Below are 22,636 nucleotides of genomic sequence, written 5' to 3' on the forward strand. Positions count from 1 at the left end.
GTAAAGGTAGCAAGGGCAAACTTCAGACCTAACCTGTCAAGGTCACTGGTAGGTTGGAGGATTAGAACTATGGAAGGAAACTAGTATAAATTATACAAATGGACAGCATAAATGTCTGCAAATATTTAAACAGGCAGAGAGTAGCTAAAGTGAATGTTGCTACCTTGGAGGATGAGAGGGGAGCACTCGGGAGTTAATGGGGGATGCTCAAGTGGCAGAGAAAGTAAACCACTATCGTTTCAGTTTTTAGGTAGAGGGCATTATCCCCGTTGTCACAGGCAATACAAATGAGGAACTTAAAACAGTTGCCATTGGTGGGAGTAAGTACTGAGTGAACTGTTGGGATTGAAGGAAGACCAGTCCCCTGGGCCTAATATCCTAATGTGGTAAAGAAAGTGACAGCAGAAATAGTGGATCCATTAGTTATAATCGAATTTCTTGGATTCTGGAAATGTTCCAATGATTTGGGAAAATACTAATGTCACGTCCTTATTCAAAAAGATAGAAAGTTGAAACAATCCACCAGTAAGTTTAATGTCTTGTTGGGCAAGTTAAAACTTCCTTAATAATGGATTCTAACAGGATATTTGCAAATCCATCACAGCATGATTTCATGAAAGTTAAATCCTGTTTGATTAGTTTGTTGGATTTGTTTTGAAGATGTAACAGGCAAATTGGATAATGGAGGTTCCATAGATGTAACATATCTAGACTTCGAGGGGGCATTTGATAAGATCCTATGCAAAAGGATAACACGCAAGGGAAGATCGCATGGGTTTAGGGGTAATTTGAGCTTGGATGGAGGACTGGCTAGCCAACAAAAAGCAGAGAGTCAGCGTAATGGGTCTTTTGCTGATTGGTAAGCTGTCATCAGGATCAACCCTCAGGCCTCCAATTCACTTATCAATCATCTTTTGTTTTAATCCTGTGTTCTAGCTCTGAACCAATTTTAAAAGTCTATTTTCAATTATCTTTAATGTGCTATTACCAAAATAAAGGTTTGTGTAGATTTCATATGTCAACTGAGTTGTATTTTTAAGAAAAACTGCACAAGCATTCTAAAATTTGTATTTTACCATATGTTTGTGAGAATCATAATCTGTCACAAGCAATAAATAAACCAGTCGAAATCAGTGCACTTTTCCTTGTTATAACTAAAAATTTTAGATTACCAATTACAGGTCTATTTTCCATCCTATTTGAATAATAAGTCCAGAGGTTTAACAGTGGTAAATATGGCCATTGTTCACAAAAAATGAAAGTGGGATAATAGCTAGCTTGCCTGTGACAATGGGGATAATGCCCTCTTGTGATACAGTAGTAGTGACCCTACCCCTTTACTGGGAGACACTGATTCAAGTCTCACCTATTCTGCAGGTGTGTAATAGCATCTCTGCACGGGTTGATTAGAAAAATAGGTAACAGCTGGCTACAGGCCAGTTAGCTTATCTGTTCTCAGGAAATTGCTAGAATCTATTAGCATTTAGAAAAATGCAGATCAGACGAGATCCACGTGGGTTTATGAAAGGCCAACAAATTGGCAAATATATTGGCATTTTTAGATAAGCAGTGGAAAAGATAAAATGCAGCTAGCGAACAAACTGTACTTGGATTTCTAAAACACATGAAATAAAATGTCACAGGAAGGTTTACGTGAGATGAGTTTGTGGTATAAGAGGTAATGTATTTACATAAATTGAAGATTGGCTAATTGAAAGGAAATAAAGAACTTCCAGAAGTTTTCAAGCTTGCAGGCTGTGATTTGTGAAGTGCAGCAAGAACTGTTCTGGGGGAGTTTATAATAACAGGTCAAGAGTATTGTATCCCAATTTGCTGATTAAAAATCACGGTGCAGGTGCAAGCTGTGAGCATGATGCAAAAACAGGTTAATGAAATGGTTGCAGCTTGCTGATGGAATATAATGAAGGAAGTTAGAGCATTTTTAAACTTTGTGGTCACAGTCAAATAGAAGATTACTGTTAAAGACATGAAGCTTTTTAGTGGTGGGCGGAATCTTTAAAGGAACTGCAGATGTTAGAGATCTTCATTTGGTTCATTACTGTCAGATGTATTGAGATATAGTGAAAAGTATTGTTTTGTATGGTATCCAGTAAATTGTAATTTATCTAAATATATCAGGGTAACAGAAGAGAACGCAGAATATAGTGTTACAGCTTCAGAGAAAGAAACTAATATGAGAAGTCTGTACATAGGTCTATTAACAGCGGGGAAGAAGCTGTCCTTAAATCTGTTGGTACATGTTTTTCTAACTTTTATACTTTCTGTCCCATGAAAGAGAGTACAACAGGGGTGGGATGGTTCCTTGATTATGTTGGCTGTTTTCCTGAGGCAGCCAGATGTGTAGATGGAGTCGATGGATAGCAGATTGGTTTGCATGATGGACTGGGCTGCGTTCACGACTCTAATTTCTTGCAGTCTTGCACAGAGCAGGTGCTGTTACAAGCAGTAATGTAATTGGGTATTGTGCATCTATAAAAACTACTAAGTGTCATTGTGGACATGCTGAATTGCCTTAGCCTCTGAGGAAGTAGAGGTGTTGGTGTGCTTTCTTGACTCTAGTGATACAGATCACAAGGACAGGTTGGTCGTTCTCATTCCTTGGAAGTTGATGCTCTTGATGATCTCCTCCATGGCATCTTTGGTGCAGATGGGCGTGTTCTCCCTTCTACTTCCTGAAGTCGATGACCATCTCCTTCTTTTTGCTGCCATTGAGAGAGAGATGATTGTCTTTACACCATGCCACTGAGCTGGCCCTCTCTTAACTGTACTGTCTCGTCGTTCTTTGAGGTCTGATCCAGTACGCTGGTGTCATCAGCAAATTTGTAGATGGAATTGGAGCAGATTTTGTCTGAGGAGTATAGCGAAGAGTTGGATACCACAGCCTTGAGGGGCACTGGTGTTAATTATTGTGGAGGAGGTATTGCCCTATCCTTACTGATTGTGGTCGAAGGGTCAGGATGCTGAGGATCCAGATGCAGAGAGGGGAGTAGAATTTAAAGATGAGTTTGTATGGAATTGTGGTGTTGGAAGTTGGAGCCAAAGCCAATAAATGGGGGTCAGATTTGTGTTCTTGTTAGTCCTATGTTCCAGGGATGAATGTAGGGCCAGGGAGATGGTATCTGCTTTTGACCTATTGTGGAAGTATGCGAATTGTAGGGGATCAAGGCAATCTGAGAGGATGTAGTTGGTGTGCTGTTACTAACCTCTCGAAGCACTTCATGATGACGGTTGTCAGAGCCACTGGCCAGTCGTCATTGAGGCACATCTGATTCGCCTTTGGTACCAGGATGATAGTGGTCTTGAAGTAGGTGGGGACTTCACATCGTAGTATAGAAAGGATAAAGATGTGTGTGAATAATCCTGCTAGCTGGTCCACGCAGGAACTGAGTGCACGGCCATGAACCCCATCACTTTGCTGTGGGTTCCCCTGCCAAAAGGCCAATCTGACATCTGCAGCAGTGATTAGGTAGAGGTACACCCAAGGCTGTCTAGACAGGTGACATAATTTCATTGACCTTCTGTTCAAAATGACAAACCGGCTCATCAGGGAGGGGTGCATTGTTGGTGATTCTACCAGACATTGCTTACTGAGATACCTAGATTTCCTACATAGGACACCTGACTTGAATACCTCAGACCTGGACCTCAGTAGGAAATGGATCTCCCAGTTTTTTCATGCTTTCTGGTTGGGGAGCACCTGGATTAAGTACTTTGGTATGCAGGTCTCTACACACTTATAAATCAAATCCGTGACGGTGGTGGCCTACTTTATTAGGTTGGCCGCTGTGTTCTTGGATATGGACCCGTCTACTGATTCCAAGCAGTCAGGTAGAGGCTCATCTGTTGCATGTGCCCCTTCACTGTGACCTTCTGATCCAGGCAATCTCTGCAGTTACGTTAAATTTGTTCGCGGAATTTTCTTAGTCATTTGTAAAGTGGTTTCTGTAGAGAGGAATGTTTTGAGCTTAATTTTGGCTATCTCTTTGATTGCCTATCCCATTCTGTCTCAATCCCCCTCTGCTGGCTTTGTTTCTAAGTACCCTATCTGCTTGCTACCCATCTGTCCCCAAAAAAATCTATTATCTACAGGCATGCTGTGTAAGAAATATGGGGGTGGGGGAGGAGGGTTGTGTGACTTATCAGGGGCATGCACTGGGGTGCAGGTCTCTGGCGCAGGGTTTGTGTCTCTATTGCACAGAAGGGAAGTGAGGAAAGGAGAGCGTGTTAGTCATTGGGGACTCCATAGTTAGAGGTCAAGGTTTGTTGGGAACGAAAAAGATTCCTAGGTGATGTGTTGCCTCCCATGTGCAAGGGTCCGTGATGTCTCTGATCGTATCTTTGGGTCCCTGAAGGGAGAGAGTGATCAGCCTCGTTGTCATCCACATAGATACCAATCTTGTAGATAGAAGGGCAGGGATATAGAGCAGGATTTCGGGGAGTTAGGTTGGAAGCTGAGAGCAAGAACAAGCCAAGTTGTTATTTCTGGATTATTACTCGTGCCACGTGATAGTGAGGTGAAGAACTGGGAGAGATATCAGCTGAATGTGTGGTTGCAGAGATGGTGATAGGGTTTCAGGTTTAAGAATAACTAGGGCTCATTCTGGGTAAGGTGAGACCTCTACAAACAGACAGTCTTCACTTGAACCAGAGGAGTACTAATACCCTGGGTGGCAAATTTGCCAGAGCTATTCAGGTAGGTTTAAACTAGATCAGCAGAAGGATAAGAATCTGAGGTCCGCAGTGCACAGGAGGATGTGATTAGGGAGGACAGGGACAGGATTTTATGGTGACAGGAATGTGCTGGCAGACAGCAAGCTGGTTTGAAGTGTATCTACTTCGCCAGGTGTATCTGAAATAAGGTAAGTGAGCTTGCAGCATGGATAGGTACCTGGGACTTCGATGTTGTGGTCATTTCGGAGACATGGATAGAGCAAAGTCAGGAGTGGATGTTGCAGGTTCCAGGATTTAGTTCTCTCATTAAGAATAGGGAAGGTGGTGAAAGAGGGGGAGTTGTGGCTTTGTTAGTCAAGGATGGTACAACAGTGGCTGAAAGAACATTTGATAAGGATTTGTCTACTGAGGTGGTATGGGCTGAGGTTAGAAACAGGAGAGGACAGGTCACACTGGCAATTTTTTTATATATAGGCCTTCGTAGAGTTCCAGGGATGTGGAGGAGGTGATTGGTAAATTGATTCTGGGCAGGAATGAAAGGGACAGGGTGGTCATTAAGGGGGACTTTAACTTTTCCAACATTGACTGGAAATGCTATGACTCTAGTACGTCGGATGGATCAGTTTTTGTCCAGTGTGTACAGGAGGGTTTCCTGACACAGTATGTCGAAGGGCCAACAAGAAGGGAGGCTACACTGGATCTGGTGCTGGGTAATGACCAGGCCAGGTGTTTGATTCAGTGGTAGGTGAGCACTTTGGAGAGAGTGACCATAATTCAGTTACGTTTACTTTAGCAATGGAAAGGAATAGGTACATGCCACAGAGCAAGAGTTATAGATGGGGTAAGGGCAATTATAATGCACTTAGGAGAGACTTGGGACGCATATAATGGGACAGCAAAATGCGAGGGATGGGGATAATCGAAATGTAGAGCCGGTTTAAGGAACAAATATTGCATGTCTTTGATAGGCATGTGCCTATCAGGCAGGGAGGAAGTGACAGAAAAAATTATATCTTGTTAAGTGGAAGAGGGAGGCTTATCTGGCATTGAGGCGAGATGGTTCAGATGAGGTGACAGGATTACAGATTAGCTAGGAAGGATTTAAAGAGAGTTGAGAAGTGCAAAGAGGGGACATGAGCAGTTTTCAGGTAGAATAAAGGAAAACCCTAAAGCTTTCTATAGACGTGAGTATTAAAAGGATGAGTAGACCCTGTGGAAATCAGAGGTGCTAAACGAATATTTCTCATCTGTTTTCACTCAGGAAGGAGTATAGATGACCCAGGTAATTATAGACCAGTGAACCTTCTGTTGTAGGAAAAGTTTTGGAAAGGATTATAAGACAGAAGATTTATAATCATCTAGCAAGCAACTATTTGATTGAAAATAGTCAACATGAATTTGTCAAGGGCAGGTCGGGTGTCTCAAACCTGAGTTTTTTGAGAAGGTGACCAAGCATGTGGGTGAGGGTAAGGCAGTTGACGTAGTGTACATGACTTCAGTAAAGCCTTTAAGGTCCACATGGTAGGCTATTGGAGATAATGCGGAGGCATGGGATTGAAGGTGATATAGTAGTTTGAATTAGAAACTAGCTTTCTGAAAGAAGGCAGTGAGTGGTGGTAAATAGAAAATATTCAGCCTGGAGTCCGGTTACGAGTGGTGTGCCGCAAAGATGCTTTTGGGACCATGGCAGTTTGTCATTTTTATAAATGACTTAGACGCAGGCATATGTGGATGGGTTAGTAAGTTTGCAGAAGACACTAAAGTCAGTGGATTAGTGGACAGTGTGGAAGAATGTTGCAGGGAGACTTGAATAAACTGCAGAATTGGGCTGAGTGGTGGCAAATGGAGTTCAATGCAGCTAAATGTGAGATGATGCACTTTGGGAAGAATAACAGGAAGGCAGAGTACTGGGCCGCTAGAAAGATTCTTGGTAGTGTGGGTTGCAGAGGGATCTTGGAGTCCATGTACATAGATCCTTAAATTTAAGGTGAAGGGTGGAAGGTATAGGGGAGATGTCAGGGGTGAGTTCTTTACCCAGAGAGTGGTGGGGGCATGGAATGCGCTGCCCGTGGCAGTGGTAGAGTCAGAATCATTGACGACCTTTAAGCGGCAATTGGATAGGTACATGGATGGGTGCTTAATCTTGGATAGATGTTTGGCACAACATCGTGGGCCGAAGGGCCTGTTCTGTGCTGTATTGTTCTATGTTCTAGATCCCTGAAAGTTGCCACCCAGGTTGATAATGCTGTTAAGAAGGCACAGTGTATTAGGTTTCATTGGCAGAGTGAGTGAATTCTGGAGCTGGAATGTCATGCTGCAACTGTACAAAATGCTAGTGCGGCCTTGGTTGGAGTATTATGTGCAGTTCTGGTCGCCCCATTACAGGAAGGATGTAGAAGCATTGGAAAAGGTGCAGAGGAGATTTACCAGGATGTTGCCTGGTCTGAAGGGAAGGTCTTATGAGGAAAGGCTGAGACACTTGGGTCTGTCATCATTGAAAAGAAGGTGGCGAAGAGGGGATTTAATAGAGATATACAAGATGATCAGAGGATTAAATAAGGTGGACAGTGAGAGTCTTTTTCCTAGGATGATGACACTGGCTTGTACGAGGGGGCATAACTGCAAATTGAGGGGAGAATAAATTTAAGACAGATGTTAGAGGCAGGTTCTTCACTCAGTGGTAATGGTTGGAATGCCTTGTCTGCCAATGCAGTTAACTCAGCCATTTTGAGGGCATTTAAACTGTCCTTGGATAAGTATATGGGATGATGATGAGATAGAGTAAGGTGATGGGCTTAGATTAGTTCACAGGTCAGCGCAACATTGAGGGCCGAAGGGCCTGACCTGTACTGTATTATTCGATGTTCTATGGTTTTCTCACGCCACTGACCTTCCAAGTTGCAATTTTTGTCAGTTCTCCTGAGAACAGTTCCTTTGCGCTGCCTTTGAGTTCTGAAACTGTTTTTCTTCAGCCCACCATTCTGACAGAATGACCCAGGAATTCCCCCTTGATTCATTGAGTTCAAACCATGAATCTTGACTTGAAATGCCATATTAGTGTGAGTATGCAACATAAACCTGTTTGCTCTAAATTGAAGCTATAGCATAAATTTAGTGTCAATGCAGTCGAATGAAACACAAGAAGCAAAACTGTGCTATATTTAAGGTTAAAGACATTTGTGTAACTATCAATGTTTAAAATAACACTTCAATTCTATTCTCTCCAGTTACAACCATGCAGACTTAACGCACCTTAATTGTGAGGGACCACCAATGGAGATTCCTGCTGAAGACAAGGAGAAGAAAATTAATATTGTGTACACCTATTCAGTTACATTTAATGTAAGTAACATAAACAGCTTTGGCTTTATCTCTCCCAGTAGATGTAAGTGGTGGGAACCTGCCTCAGTAGTGATGTTTACCTGGATGCAGTGTTGGTCTAACTAGAATCTACGTTCCATGGGATCACCAGAAATCCAGAAAGATTTGTTAAATCAAATTGTTTGAAATGGGAATTGACAGTGGCTTTGCACATCTGTTTAATTCTTTGTTGAGATGTGGGCAAGATTTGTTTGTTGTCCATATTTAGTTGGACCTGTGGTTTGCGAGGGCTATTTAACGGGGCAGGTAAGATTCAGCTAAACTGTATTTGGAGTCTCTCTCACTGGGTAAGGATGTCACATTTCCTTCTGTAAAGAATAATAGTAAACCCGAGGCACTTTTCTTTTTACAACACTCAGTGGGAGTCTTCATGAGCAGCGGTGTTAAGACTCATTTTCAGTGAATTTGTATTCCACCAGCTGCCATGCTAGGATTTGAGCCCATGACCCAAAGCATTGCTTTCGACTGCTGGACTACTGAAACAAAAACAAATTGCTGGAAAAAAAAACTGATCTGGCAGCATCTGTGGAGAGTAGGAAGAGTCGAGGTTTGAGTTCAGTGGCCTTCAGAATAATTTCTTCAGCTGTTTTTGTTCAGATTCCCAGCATCTGCAGTTGTATTTTAGTTCTCTGTATAACTAGTTTGGTGACATTGCCATGACATGACTATCTCCCTATCATGGCAGCTGAACTGGACTGCAGCATCAGTTGCTATATAGTGGTTTTGGCTGCAGAGGAATTAATGCAAGGAGCAGCCAAACCAATTTCCTCTGAAGGTTTTGAATTGGGTGAAAGGCTATCTGAGGAGTATGTCAAACCTTTTCAAACAGATGTGATGTTCACCATATAGTTTGAAACTTAAAACAGAAGTCTTAAAGCTCTGCTTGTCCTTGATTTGAGAGATGGCTGGTATAATTTACTGCTGCTGCCTCGTGTCCAAAACATTCAGCCTTCGAACTTGGAAATCTGTAATGAAGTGGTGGAGGCTGGTACAATTGCAACATTTAAAAGACATCTGGTTGGATGTCTAAATAGGAAGGGTTTAAAGGGATACGGGCCAAGTACTGGCAAATGGGATGAGATTAGGTTGAGTTATCTGGTTGGCATGGACGAATTGGACCGAAGGGTCTGTTTCTGTGCTGTACATGTCGATGACTCTGACATCTATATTTCTATCAGTTCTGTAGAATTTCAGACTTGACCTTCAATGGCTGTGCCTGTCAAGTCTTGGCAATCAGTTTAAAGGAAATTTTATGCAACATTTCCCAGTTACTGACAGATAAAACCCTTTGTTCTCAATTTTTAAGTTGTTTAACTCTCCCTTATTAATGGGTTCCTGATGAAGGGCTTATGCCCAAAACGTCGAATTTCCTATTCCTGGGATGCTGCCTGACCTGCTGTGCTTTAACCAGCAACACATTTTCAACTCTCCCTTATTAATATCAACATAATTTTGGAATCACAGAATCATACAGCAGGCAAGAGAATCGTTTGGCCTATCTTGCCTGCACCAGTTTTCTGAAACAGCCAGTCAATTAAACCCACTCCCTTAACTTTTTCCCCATACCCCTGCAATTGCTTTCCTTTGATTTATTTGTCCAGTTTTCTCTTGAAAATCACTGTTAACTTTGTTTCTGCCATCTTCATAATTTAGAACAGGTATATTGAATTTCCTCTTAATTCACTCAGGTTGCTGAGTTCACTAATGCCTGGCATTCTGGCAAATCGTTTCTCCACCCTCAGCAAGGCTGGTTGTGAACCTCAACCTGAGCTACAAATCTTTTCAAAACTCACAAGACCTTAACTTCCTTCCCAAAGCCCATCTAGTAATTTTTATAGCTGTATTTTTTTATGTAGTCAACAATTATAAGTATGCAATGCTGAAAGATTCCTTTGTGTTTTTGCAAATTAAAAGCAGTTTTCCACATTGCCTCTAGTTGTAAGAAAATAATTGTTCCTCAATATCAAACACTTTGTGAGAGGGTTTGATAACTTATTCATGTAAATAAATTCCAATTTTGAGATTAAGTTTATAAAGTTTACTGAAGCAACAGGTGGGTCAAAATAAATGATGAATGTTAATTTAAGTTGAGTAATATTTCACTGCACAGTGCTGATCCCTCCTCATTGTGCTTGCTTGCAATGCCTCTGAACTAATTCAGTGTTGTAATAAATACAAAACTACCATTTTGTTCTTTTATCTAGGAGGATGAGAAAATAAAGTGGGCCTCGAGATGGGATTATATTTTGGAATCCATGCCCCACACAAATATTCAGTGGTTTAGGTATGCTGTCTTTTCTTCAACTCTTAATTTGTATATATTCACTTGCACACGCAAATTTATGGGCAATCTTATTTGTAAGGTTATTGTGCACAAAATTGTCATTGCACAGCTGTGTCTAAAGACTGCAGCTAAAATTCTTCAAAGCTTCTATACTGTTGGAAATACAAATGAAACAGTTTTATCCTGAGGCAGTAGAAAACTATGATGCCTGTATGAAGTTTTCTCAGATTGTTGCTTTAAGTTGCAACAGAGATTGATAAAGAAACAGCAATGTTACAGAAGTGTTGCCATTGATGGCAAAGCTCAGCAATTGCTGTTCAGACTGACAGCAATATTGGCAATTCATATATGTGTGTAACTATCCAAAAGTTGGCATTGATTGTATGCTGCTCTAGATAACACGTTTTCGGTGGAGTTCAGACTTGATGCATCAAGTTAGCTGATGAGAACTTTGACTTGTAAGCATGTGATCCCGTGTAAAAACTTTGTGTACACCTTGTTGAATGATGTATCTTGTTAGAACAATAAGGGCACAGCATACTGTAGTACAGGAACAAAGGCAGAGGGAATTCCACTATGTTGAATTTCAAGGGATTAAGTTGAGGCTGGGTGGCCTCCACTTTAGTGCTAAGAGTATTATTGGTAAGACTGAGCTAAGGGTGTGGATTGAAATGCAGTATTGTAGCCACCTCACAGACATGGTTGAGGGAGGGGCAGGATGGGCAGCACAACATTCTGGACTATAAGATTGTCAGGACAGGGGAGGGTGTAAAGCAGGAGATGATGTTGCATTATCTGTGAAGAAGTCAGTTACTGCAGTAAGGAGGGCTGATATTCTGGAAGGGTGTTCAAGTGAGGTTTTGTGGTTAAAACAAAAACGAGATAGAAAGATTGCCTAGTATGTATTATAGATGCTCCCAAACAAATGGTCAGTAGATAATAGTGAGCAGATATGGAGGCAACTCTGTTGTGTAAAAACAATAGGGTTTTATTGGAGTTTAGTGGATTTCCACTTCACAAACATTAATTGGAATACTCATAATTTAAGGGGTTTAGCAGGAGCCGGTTTCTTGAAATATATATGGGTCAAAATGTCAAAGGTCCAACAATGAATGGCACAATGGGTGTACTTTTGGGGAGTGAAGCTGGTTGTTTGAGATGGCAGTCAGGGAGTATTTTGGTGATAGTGACCACAGTGCTGCACATTTTGCATGTATTATGAAAAAGGAGAAAGAATTTCTGCAAGCAAGTGATTTTGGATTGGAGAAAAATCCAATTTTACTAAAAGGCGGCAGGATCTGGCTAAAGAGAGGATCAAGACGGCAGCACAGTAATAGACACTTGAGCCAGAGGTCCTCTGCTCGCTAGCTCCTTTCCTTGTTCCTTCTCGCTGCAGTTTTCCTATGCCACTTACTGTTCAAGTACCCTGAGTGGAGGAAATGGAGAAGAGAGTCTAGACTAACCCAGTGAGGGAGACAGGTTGTAGCTGGAGGGACTGAGTCCCAGAAGCGAATTGTGGCTGGAGTGGCAGAAGAGTGTGGCCCAGAGCGAAAGCAGAACTTGCTTAGGTCAGGTCTCCCTGTGTCATGCTAGGAGCGAGAGCAAAGTGAGAGTGGGCCAAGTCCTGGACCAAGTCTCATGTTCTGAAGTCCAGTAAGCACGGACTTGAAGAAAAAGGGCCATAACTTGAGTACTTTGAAGATACTTTTTATTCTGGATTTCTTAACTCTACACTCCCATGCTAGTCAGTTCTTTAATATTTGAATTCTATACCAATGCTTAAAGTATCTCCACCTAGATACCCTGTAAAGATGTCACCGAGAGACGACATTACAAATTTTTGTTACACTGTTCAAGTGCATGTGATAAAGGGTGTTCTAAATCTTCTAATTCTAAGTAGACTGGGAGCAGCTGCTGGTCAAGAAATCTACAGCAGTGTAGTTGGGAATATTCAAAAAGGAAAAGGATGGGAAAGGATTAGAAGTCTGTAGGCCAAGTGCAGGGAAATAGGGGGAGTGTGGACAGGCAGCTTGGTCGGCATGGGCCAGTTTGGGGCCAGTGGCCTGTCTTCGTGCTGTAGGACTCTGAATCTGTGAAAAGGTGAGAGTGTAGGTCTAACATGTTCACCGTTTGGGGTGAAATGGAGGAGTTACAAGCCCAGAAAGCCCTAGACTTCTAGCAAAATTCAGGACTCCCAGTGTGAAAAGAGATGCTTTCACCAGGTTAAAAGAGAAAAAATCAACCTAGGTTAGCGTGGACTACAAGGAATGCAGGGGGCAAACTTAAAAGCAACTAAGAGAGCCAAGAGGAGTCATGGAAAAACACTGGTGGGTAAAGTTGGGGAGAATTCCAAAACCACCTGTAAGGGGGAAAGAGGATAACTATGTGAAGAATAGAGCCCATTAGGGACCAAGGTGCCAATCTGTATATGGAGCTGGAGGACATTGACAGGCTGTTAAATGATTTCTTCATGCCTGTTCGCTTTGTAGGTCCAGAATACAGCAAGAGGGGCGACTGTGAAGATCTTGAGCAGTTTGACATAAGAAGCGAGGATATATTGGGGGTTTTGGTAGGTTTCAATTGGACAAACCCCAGGTCAGGGTGAGGTATATCCCAGGTTGCTATGGATGATGGAGGAAATTACAAGGAGCTCTGACCCACATTTTTAGTTGTGAAATTTTAAGGGTCAACTAGCAGTAGGTTTTCGCAAGGTTTCTAGCTCAGGTTGAAGTTTAGGGTGTAGGTTTGCTCGCTGAGTTGTAGGTTTGATATCCAGATGTTTCATTCCCTGGCTCGGTAACATCATCAGTGGGGACCTCCAAGTGAAGCGAAGCTGTTGTCTCCTGCTTTCTATTTATATCTTTCTCCTGGATGGGGTTCCTGGGGTTTGTGGTGATGTCATTTCCTGTTCGTTTTCTGAGGGGTTGATAGATGGCACCTAGATCTGTGTGTTTGTTTATGGCGTTGTGGTTGGAGTGCCAGGCCTCTAGGAATTTCTGGCATGTCTTTGCTTAGCCTATCCCAGGATAGATGTGTTGTCAGAAATGACAGCCGGGCTACTGAGACCCCTCGGAATCCTAGTAGCACACCAACACTCTCAAACAAAAACTAACAAACTTAAAAGACCCAGTATAATCCATGGACAAAACCAACGTCATCTATAAAATTCCATGCAAGGACTGCCACAAACACTACGTAGGACAAACAGGAAGAAAGTTAGCCACCAGGATACATGAACACATGCTAGCCACAAAAAGACACGACCCCCTCTCCCTCATACCCCTACATCAAAAAGAAACCACCATTTCAACTGGGACAACACATCTATCCTGGGACAGGCTAAGCAAAGACATGCCAGAGAATTCCTAGAGGCCTGGCACTCCAACCACAATGCCATAAACACATAGATCTAGATGCCATCTATCAACCCCTCAGAAAACGAACAGGAAATGACGTCACCACAAACCCCAGGAACCCCATCCAGGAGAAAGATACAAATAGAAAGCAGGAGACAACAGCTTCGCTTCACTTGGAGGTCGTCACTGATGTTACCTAGCCAGGTAATGAAACGTCTGGATATCAAACCGACAGCTCAGCGAGCAAACCTACACCCTAGCACTAGGTTAACCACTCAACTTCAGCAGGACACACATGGCAACACTGCAGTGAGATCATGAAACTGACTCCAGAAACAATCTGGGGTGTGACCCTGCATCCCCTCAACTGTGATATAATAACGTTATTTTGAGGTGTAAACATACTGATGGAGCAAGAGGAGAGCTTGTTGCACAGTTAGTGAGTATCTTCAGGAGGCCAGGTAAACCAGGCATTGGCCACTTTGATTGTCACTACATTGCCAGTGGAATTGCCAGGAGGATAAAGAAACTGCAGTTTTGCCATGTGGACCCAGTTGAGTGGTACACCTGGTTGACTCTTCACACTGAAACCTCAAGGTAAACCCAATATTTTGTGCTGCACAGTGATCTGCACAATAACATGCTCCAAGCTGCTTGGCTTCATTTGGGGGAGAGATTGCTCCTTGTCTGTTTTTAACAGAATAGATTTAAGTAAAAACTGAGAACTGTGGATGCTGTATATTAGAAACAAACAAATTGTTGGAAAAGCTCTGACGGTCTGGCAGTGTCTGTGAAGAGAAATCCCAATTAGCTTTTTGGGTCTAGTGAACCTCCCTCAGCACAGGAAAGAAGGTTCTCATGAAAGAATCTCAACAGTTAGGACCTAAATCAAAAAGCATAACCCCCAGGCTAATGTGGGCGGCACAGGGACACAGTGGTTAGCACTGCTGCCTCACAGCACCAGAGACCTGGGTTCAATTCCTGCCTCAGGCGACTGTGCAAACTCCACACAGACATTCTCCCCGTGTCTGCGTGGGTTTCCTCCGGGTGCTCAGGTTTCCTCCCACAGTCCAAAGATGTGCAGGTCAGGTGAATTGGCCATGCTAAATTGTCCATAGTGTTAGGTGAAGTGGTCAATGTAGGAGTATGGATGGATTGCGCTTTGGCAGGTCGGTGTGGACTGGTTGGGCCAAAGGGCCTGTTTCCACACTGTCAGTAATCTAATCTAATAGTCTCGGGATTACTACCTGAACCATGGGCACAAAAACGTGAGTACATCAAGTCAAGGAGTTCAGTGCGTAGCTTAGAGATTGGTGTGAATGTGCTCAGTGACGAAACATTCACTATGCTCTTGGTTCGAGCATTTCAAAATTCACAACCCTTCAAGTGAAGAATTTTCTCTCAATCCCAATGGTTGACCCCTCATCCTGAGGGTGTGCCCTACTGTTTGAGTCTTCACTTAATAAAAACAACCTCTACACCTAAACTGATATGCAGCAATCTTTGTTTTATCTGGCATCTAATAAACTAGCACTTTTGATATACCAGTAAAAATTATATCCCTGAAATCTTGGAGGTTTATTTGTAATTTCCATGATCACCAAGTTGAAGGTGGGAGTGAGAAGACGCTACTGCATTAAGCTTTGATTAAAAATCACACACCAGGTTATAGTCCAACAAGTTTATTTGGAAGTACGAGCTTCTGGAGCCTGCTCCTTCAGGTAGCTGTGGAGTAGGACCATAAGACACAATTTATAGCATAAGATTAGTGTCATGCAACTGAAACAATATATTGAACAAACCTAGACTGCTGTAAAGTTTTAAATTTTTCAGAATGGATTGCAGATTCTGGTTCATTAAAATAAAGTTATGATCCTGCTCAACAGCTATCTGATGAAGGAGCAGTGTTCTGAAAGCTAATACTTCCAAATCAACCTGTTGTCAAAAATCTGGTCTTGTGATTTTTAACTTTATCCACCCCAGTCCAACACTGGCACCTCCACATCAGTGTTAAGCTTTATTTAAGTTATTATTTAAGTAATTTATGCTGTGAATCAGATATGCGAGCATAACCCCCTGCGTTACTTTTGTTACTTCTTTTAAGATTAGATCTTTGATTATGTGGAACTCTTGATCAACTGATGCAGCCTTGGTTCCAAAGGTGCCAGCTCATAAGTTTGGTGTACTTCGTTCATTATATCCTTGAAACAGTGCAGTGTGCAGAAGTCTGACCATCTTATTTATGACTAGTTAAGAGTTCATAGCTGTTGATATTTCCCTTTTCTTTCTCAGTATTATGAATTCCCTTGTGATTGTCCTGTTCTTATCTGGGATGGTGGCAATGATTATGCTTCGGACCCTTCACAAGGATATTGCGCGATACAATCAGATTGACTCTGCGGTAAGTCCCATTGTTGGATATGTCTTCGAATGGAAGTCGTACCATTTACAAATTTGATGCAGTTGTGTATTTCTTTCACAACTGAGGTATGGAATCCTTCCAATACCTACAATACCTTTGCTTTGTTTAATTTGTTAAGTGCGTAATACCCTTTTTTAATCATCCTGGATCACTCAAGATTCACTTTCTCTCTCTGCTGATATGAAGCCTGAGTTCTTAGTGTTCATGATTTCTTGTCACGTTGAAATATGCAGTATTCCATGCTCTCTCTTTTGTGGTGAAAATTTATGTTCTTTAGTATTTGGAAATTTAGATTTTAAAATAGAAATAGATCGGTTTTTGGTTTGTGCTTCAAGGATAGTTGCCTTGAAAAGAGATGGTGAATTTCTGAAGGGCTTTTGTCTGAAACTTGGGTTTTCCTGCTCCTCGATGCTGCCTGACCTGTGCTTTTCTGCTACCACTCTAATCTAGGCCTTGAAAAGAGAGTCAGCAAGTCTCTTTTGAACAGTAAGACGCAAGCCAATTAGTGAGATAATAAAGGGAAGTGATGGCCTTTTGGTATTTTCTTACATTATTAATCCAGTAATCCTGGTAATGTTCTGTAAACCTAGGATTTGAATCCTGCCATGGCAGATTGTGGAATTTGAATTGAACTAGTGGGTTTTGAGAAGATTTGTAGCTCGGGTTGAGATTTTGGATGTAGGTTTGCTCGCTGAGCTGGAAGGTTCATTTTCATATGTTTCGTCACCCTACTGGGTAACATTGTTAGTGAGTGTCTGGATGAAACACTGGCGGTGTAGCCTGCTTTCTATTTGTTTGGCTTTGTGATGCCATTTCCTTTGGCGACGTCATTTCCTGTTCTTAGGTGGTGGTAAATGGGATCCAAGACACTTTGATAGAATTCTGCTTGGAATGCCATGCTTCTCACGAGTGTCTTTGTTTGGCTCGTCCTAGTATGGACGTATTGTCCTTTCACATCCATATGTGAGGGTGGGTCATGTCGTTTTGTGGCTAGTTGATGTTCATGTACATGATCTAATGGTAACCGTGAAACCATTGCCCATTATCGGGATAACCTATCTGGATCATTCATGTCCTTTTAGGGAAGACAGTTACCATCTTACCTGGTCTGGCCAACCTGTGACTTCAGTGTCTCTCTCGTGTTGGCTGTTAACTGCCCTCTGGGCAATTAAGGATGGGTATTAAATGCTGGCCTGGTCGGTATAACCCACACAGAATAGACAATAGGTGCAGGCGTAGGCCATTCTGCTCTTCGAGCCTGCACCACCATTCATTATGATCATGGCTGATCATCCTTAATCAGTATCCTGTTCCTGCCATATCTCCATAACCCTTGATTCCATTATCCTTGAGCGCTCTATCCAACTCTTTCTTATATGTCTCAGTCTTCTAAACTCAAGGGTGTATACAAGCCCAGTCGCTCCAGTCTTTCAGTGTAAGGTAATTCCGTCATTCCAGGAATTGACCTCATGAACCTATGCTGCACTCCCTCAATAGCCAGAATGTCTTTGCTCAGATTTGGAGACCAGAACTGCGCACACTACTCGAGGTGTGGAACCTTGTGAAATAACTTGCTGCTCTTGGTTGACTTCAGAATTTTATCATCCACAGAAAGATTGCCAGCTAGAGTAGAGTTGAGAAGAAATGATAGCAGGGAGGCTGTTTAATTTTTGGCCACCTCACAGCTGACAGCGAGCAAGATTTTTGTTTTACCAGGTTTAATCCCCCATAGTTGAAGTCAGAGGCAAATTGGTGAATTAGTCTGTCTGCATGCGGTTTGATAATTAAGTGTGAATGTGCAGCGAGTCAGAGAAAATGCTTGTGACCTTGTCAGTTCAGCCCTACCAACCCTGCGGTGTCCACTTTACTTTGGCATTAGCCCCCAAATGTTACTACTCACTGAATCATACATTACAGACCATGTCCTAGACACCACCACCACCATCCCTGGATATGACCTGTCCCACTGCTATACAATGGTATGCAGTTGGGAAGGAGTTGCCCTGGGAGTTCTCCACTTGGACTCCAGATTCCATGAGGTCTCATGGCTTCAGGTTAAACATGAGCAAGACAACCTCCTGATTACCACTTCCCTGATTGAGTTGGTATTCCCTGTGTTGAGCAATGCTTGGAAGATGGCAAGGACACAATGTAGTGTGTGTGGGATTTCAGTGTCCACTACCAAGAGTGACTCAGCAGTAATATTGATTGAACTGGTTACGTCCTAAAGGACGTAGCTGCTCATCTGAGTCTGGGCAGCTGATGAGGGAACCAACAAGAGGGAAGAACAGATTTGCCCTCATCCTGGTCAGCCTGTGGCTGCAGATACGTCTGCCCACGTCAGTATTGGCAAGAGTGACCACCACACAGTTCTTGTGGAGACACAGCCCCGTGTTCACATTGAGGAAAACCTCCATGTTGTGTGGCACTCTTTGTGCTCAATGGGACAGACTTCGAACAGATATACCACTCCAGATTGGGCATTCATGAGGCACTGTGGGCCATCAGTAGCAGCAGCAGAATTGTACTCTGCAACCTGCAACCTCATGACCTGGTATATCTCCCACTCAACCATTCCCAGCAAGCCAGGAGATCAGCCATAATTCAATAGTGTTTGTTTGTTTGTTGTGGTTCTGTTTGCCGAGCTGGGAATTTGTGTTGTAGACATTTCGTCCCCTGTCTAGGTGACATCCTCAGTGCTTGGGATCCTCCTGTGAAGTGCTTCTGTGATGTTTCCTCCGGCAATTATAGTGGTTTGTATCTGCTGCTTCCGGTTGTCTGTTCCAGCTGTCCGCTGCAGTGGCCGGTATATTGGGTTCAGGTCGATGTGTTTGTTGATAGAATCTGTGGATGAGTGCCCTTCCTCTAGGAATTCCCTGGCTGTTCTGTTTGGCTTGTCCTATAATAGTAATGTTGACCCACTCAATAGAGAGTGCAGGAGGGCATGCCAGGAGCAGCACCAAGATGAGATGAAAACCTGGTGAAACTACAAAATAGCACTATTTGTGTGCCAAACAGCATTAGGCACCAGTGTTAGTGCAAAGTGATCCCACAAACAGCGACTCTGGTCTAAGCTCTGCAGTCCTGCCACATCCAATTGCGAGTAGTGGTGGACAATTGAAGTCACTGGAGGAGGAGGGTTCACAAATATCCCCATCTTCAATGATAGAACAGCCCAATACATCACTGCAAAAGATAAGTGTTGAGTGAATGATACATCTTGGCTGCCTTCAGTAGTCCTTCTCCTTTGATGCTGCCTGACCTGCTGCACTTTTCCAGCACCCCACACTCGATTCTGACCCCCAGCATCTGCAGTCCTCACTTTCTCCTCCAGTGGTCCCCAGCATTACAGAAACCAGTCTTCAACCATTTCAATTCACTTCATGTGATATCAAGAAATGGCTGGAGATGCTGGATATTGTAAAGTCTGTGGGCCCTGACAACATTCTGGCAATAGTATTGAAGTCTACTCCTGAACTTGCTTCTTCCCTACCCAAGATGTTCCAGTGTAGTTACAACACTGGCATCTGCCCAACAATGTGCAAATGTACGTATGTCCCGTACGTAAAAAGCAGGACAAATCCAACCCGGTCAGTTGCCACCCCCCATCAGTCTACTCTCAATCATCAGTAAAGTAACAAAGGTGTCATCAATAAGTGCTATCAAGTTTAGGTTCTGCAGACCATTTGCCTCCTGACTTGACACAGCCTTGGTTCAGATATGGATAAGAGGGCTGAATTCCAGAGGGGGAGGGAAGACGAGAGTGACGGCCCTTGACATCAAGGCTGCATTTGACTGAGTGTGGCATCAAGGAGCTCCAGCAAAGCTGGAATCAGTATCAGGGGGCACACTCTGGTTGGAGTCATACCTGATACACAGGAAGATGGTTTTTGGAAGTCTTGAATCTATGGAATTCACTAACCCAAGGTATGTTGGATGGTGGACATTGAGTAAACTGAAGGAAGAGATGGACTGGTTTAGAATTAGTATGGGTTGAAGTGTTATTCAGAGCAGGTAGAAAAGTGGAGTTGAGGCAGAGTTGAAATCAACCATGGGTGTATTGAATGGTGGAGCAGGCTTGAGGGGCTCAGTTGCTTACTTCTGCTCCTAGTTACCTTTGTGAAGTTCTTGGAACCCAAGTTTGCCACTATCTAATATACTGCTATCTCTTGGTAAGGCTGTACATTGGGCCTTGACTATGCTTTCCCACTTAATCCTTTCACTAGGTTAACTTGTCTAATGTCCATTTATTAATAGACATAATTAATAAACTTACTTTCAACCTATTCAGTGCAGCTCAGAAAGCAATTAAAGTCCAAATAAGATTTACACTAAAGTTGTAGGAGGAGTTTTGGGCCAAACCAGAGTCCACCATATGGCCATCTTCATGGCCTTCTCCTTTGCTTTGGGGCAGAGCAGTTACTCTGTAACTTCTACATTGGTTCAGAATGGAAGTGTCTTTGCAGCAGTTGGTTATAAAAACATTGTCATATTTGTGAACTAGTGAGTTTTCTTTGTGCTTTTCTCTCTCTTGGTAATGTGTTTAACTATCCTTCTGCACAGGAAGATGCTCAGGAAGAATTTGGTTGGAAGCTGGTGCATGGCGATGTTTTTCGGCCTCCGAGGAAGGGAATGCTTTTATCTGTTTTCCTTGGTCAAGGAACACAAATCTTCATCATGATGTTTATCACTCTTTGTAAGTATTATGTTACAAACTGAGTTGAATAATTTTGGTTTATCATTTTATCTTATTGTTTCTGGGCTAGTTTCTGAAAATAGCAATTCAGTTTGCACACAGCTCGTGTCTTTGGCTTGTAGCTCTGAGCAGTAAAATGTAGTCACACTCAAGGTGACTAAGGCAAGGTATGAGACAGTTGTTCAAATGTTTTTCAGCAGTGGGAGGCAAGTGAGCAAGTTGGTTAGAGGTAGCTGAAAGCAGGAAGAGCCAGTGCACAGGTGGGACTCTGTTAGTTGTGGAGTTGGAGTATTTTCGGAGGGGTTGGAGAATAATGCAAGTGACTGGTAGCTAGGACAGCATGGTTTGTTTTTAGTGCCCAAGATATGTGGATGTGAGCCCAAGGAGAGAGAACAGTTGGATAAACAAAGTTGTGGATAAGGAGTGAGATTGGTGGAGGTGTGGACCAGGGGCTTGGTGGTGGAAGGGTGAGAATCAGGATGGAGTCTGACAAGGGAGGTGAGGGGAATGGGTGTCTGGTGGCATTCTGTTGGAGTTGGTGGAAATGGCAGCTAATCATTCTTTGGATGTGGATTCTGGTGGGATGGTACATGAAAACAAGGGGGTCTTTTATTGCTGTTGTGGGAGGGAAGAGAGGGGGTGAGGGCTGAAGTGCAGGAGATAGTCGGATCCAGCTGAGGACCGTGTCAGCTCTGATGAAGGAAACACGTTGTCTTTAGCTTAGCCAACCTCCACCTACACCAATGTAGGCTGACCATGAACTGGCCTCTGAAATGATTGATTAAAATTAAAAACCGGGAGCGGAAGTAGATTTTTTAGCCCTTTGAGCTTGCTCCAGCATTCAGTTTGATCATTACTGACCTTCTGTCTCAATGCCACATCCCTGCTTTTCCCCATACCTTTCAGTGCCTTCAATTTCTAAAAATCTACCTATCTCTTTCTTAAATAGATTTAATGATTTGGCCTCCATTGCTTTTTTTTTGTGGTAACAAATTTGACAGGTTAACTATCCTTTGGTTGGAAGCATATTTTCTCATCTGTCCTTCGTGGCCTACCTTGAATCAGAAGACTGTGACCTCTGCGTTCTGTACTCCCAGCCAGGGAAAACATTGGCTCTGCACCTTGTCCGTCCAGTCCTGTTAGAAATTTATTTAAGACCACCTCATAACCCCTCCTGAATACAGGCCCAGTTAAACCAGTATCTCCTCCTATGACAATCCTGTCATCCTTGATACTAGCCTCGTGAATCTCTGCTGCTGCACTCTCTCTATGGCAAATGTATCTTTTCTTGGACATTGAGACCAACGCTGCATGCAGTATTATGGGTGTGGTCTTACCAAGACCCTGTGTAACAATAGTGAAACATCACTTCTGAACTCCAATTGTCTTGGCATGAACACCAATGTACAAATTGCTTGCTGCACCTGTCTGCTTTCATTTGCTGGTGTGCAAAGGCACGTCCACACTTCCTAATACTTAGTATTTTAAATAATACTTTGTTTTTTTTCACACTGCACCATATAACTTCACATTTCGCCATGTACTTATTTGCCATGTATTTGCCCACTTACTCAACTTATTTGAATCACTGAAGTCAGGTTGCATGCACCCCACCACTCTGAAACCCACCCAGTTTTGTGGTTAGCAAACTTGGAAATGTTGCATTTGGTTCTTTCAGCTGGGCCCAAGCAGTAATCCTTGCGGTGTTTCGCTCATCACTGCCTTCCACTGCGGGGGAAAGACTAATTTATTGCCACGTTTTCTTCTCTGTCAACCAATTGTCAATCCATGCAATATACTGCCTC

General features: G+C 42.8%; 1 protein-coding gene across 1 annotated transcript in view; it reads left to right on the plus strand.

The window, feature by feature from the left end:
* Positions 1-22,636, plus strand: part of LOC132820350 (transmembrane 9 superfamily member 2-like) — a 120,439-nt gene that overhangs the window by 54,542 nt on the left and 43,261 nt on the right. The window contains exons 7-10 of the mRNA XM_060832387.1: positions 7,920-8,034; positions 10,278-10,357; positions 16,006-16,114; positions 20,699-20,831. Coding sequence (XP_060688370.1) covers positions 7,920-8,034; positions 10,278-10,357; positions 16,006-16,114; positions 20,699-20,831 — 437 coding nt within the window. The remainder of the gene's footprint in view (positions 1-7,919; positions 8,035-10,277; positions 10,358-16,005; positions 16,115-20,698; positions 20,832-22,636) is intronic.

Source organism: Hemiscyllium ocellatum, chromosome 11, assembly GCF_020745735.1.
Source record: "Hemiscyllium ocellatum isolate sHemOce1 chromosome 11, sHemOce1.pat.X.cur, whole genome shotgun sequence".
Lineage (NCBI taxonomy): Eukaryota > Metazoa > Chordata > Chondrichthyes > Orectolobiformes > Hemiscylliidae > Hemiscyllium > Hemiscyllium ocellatum.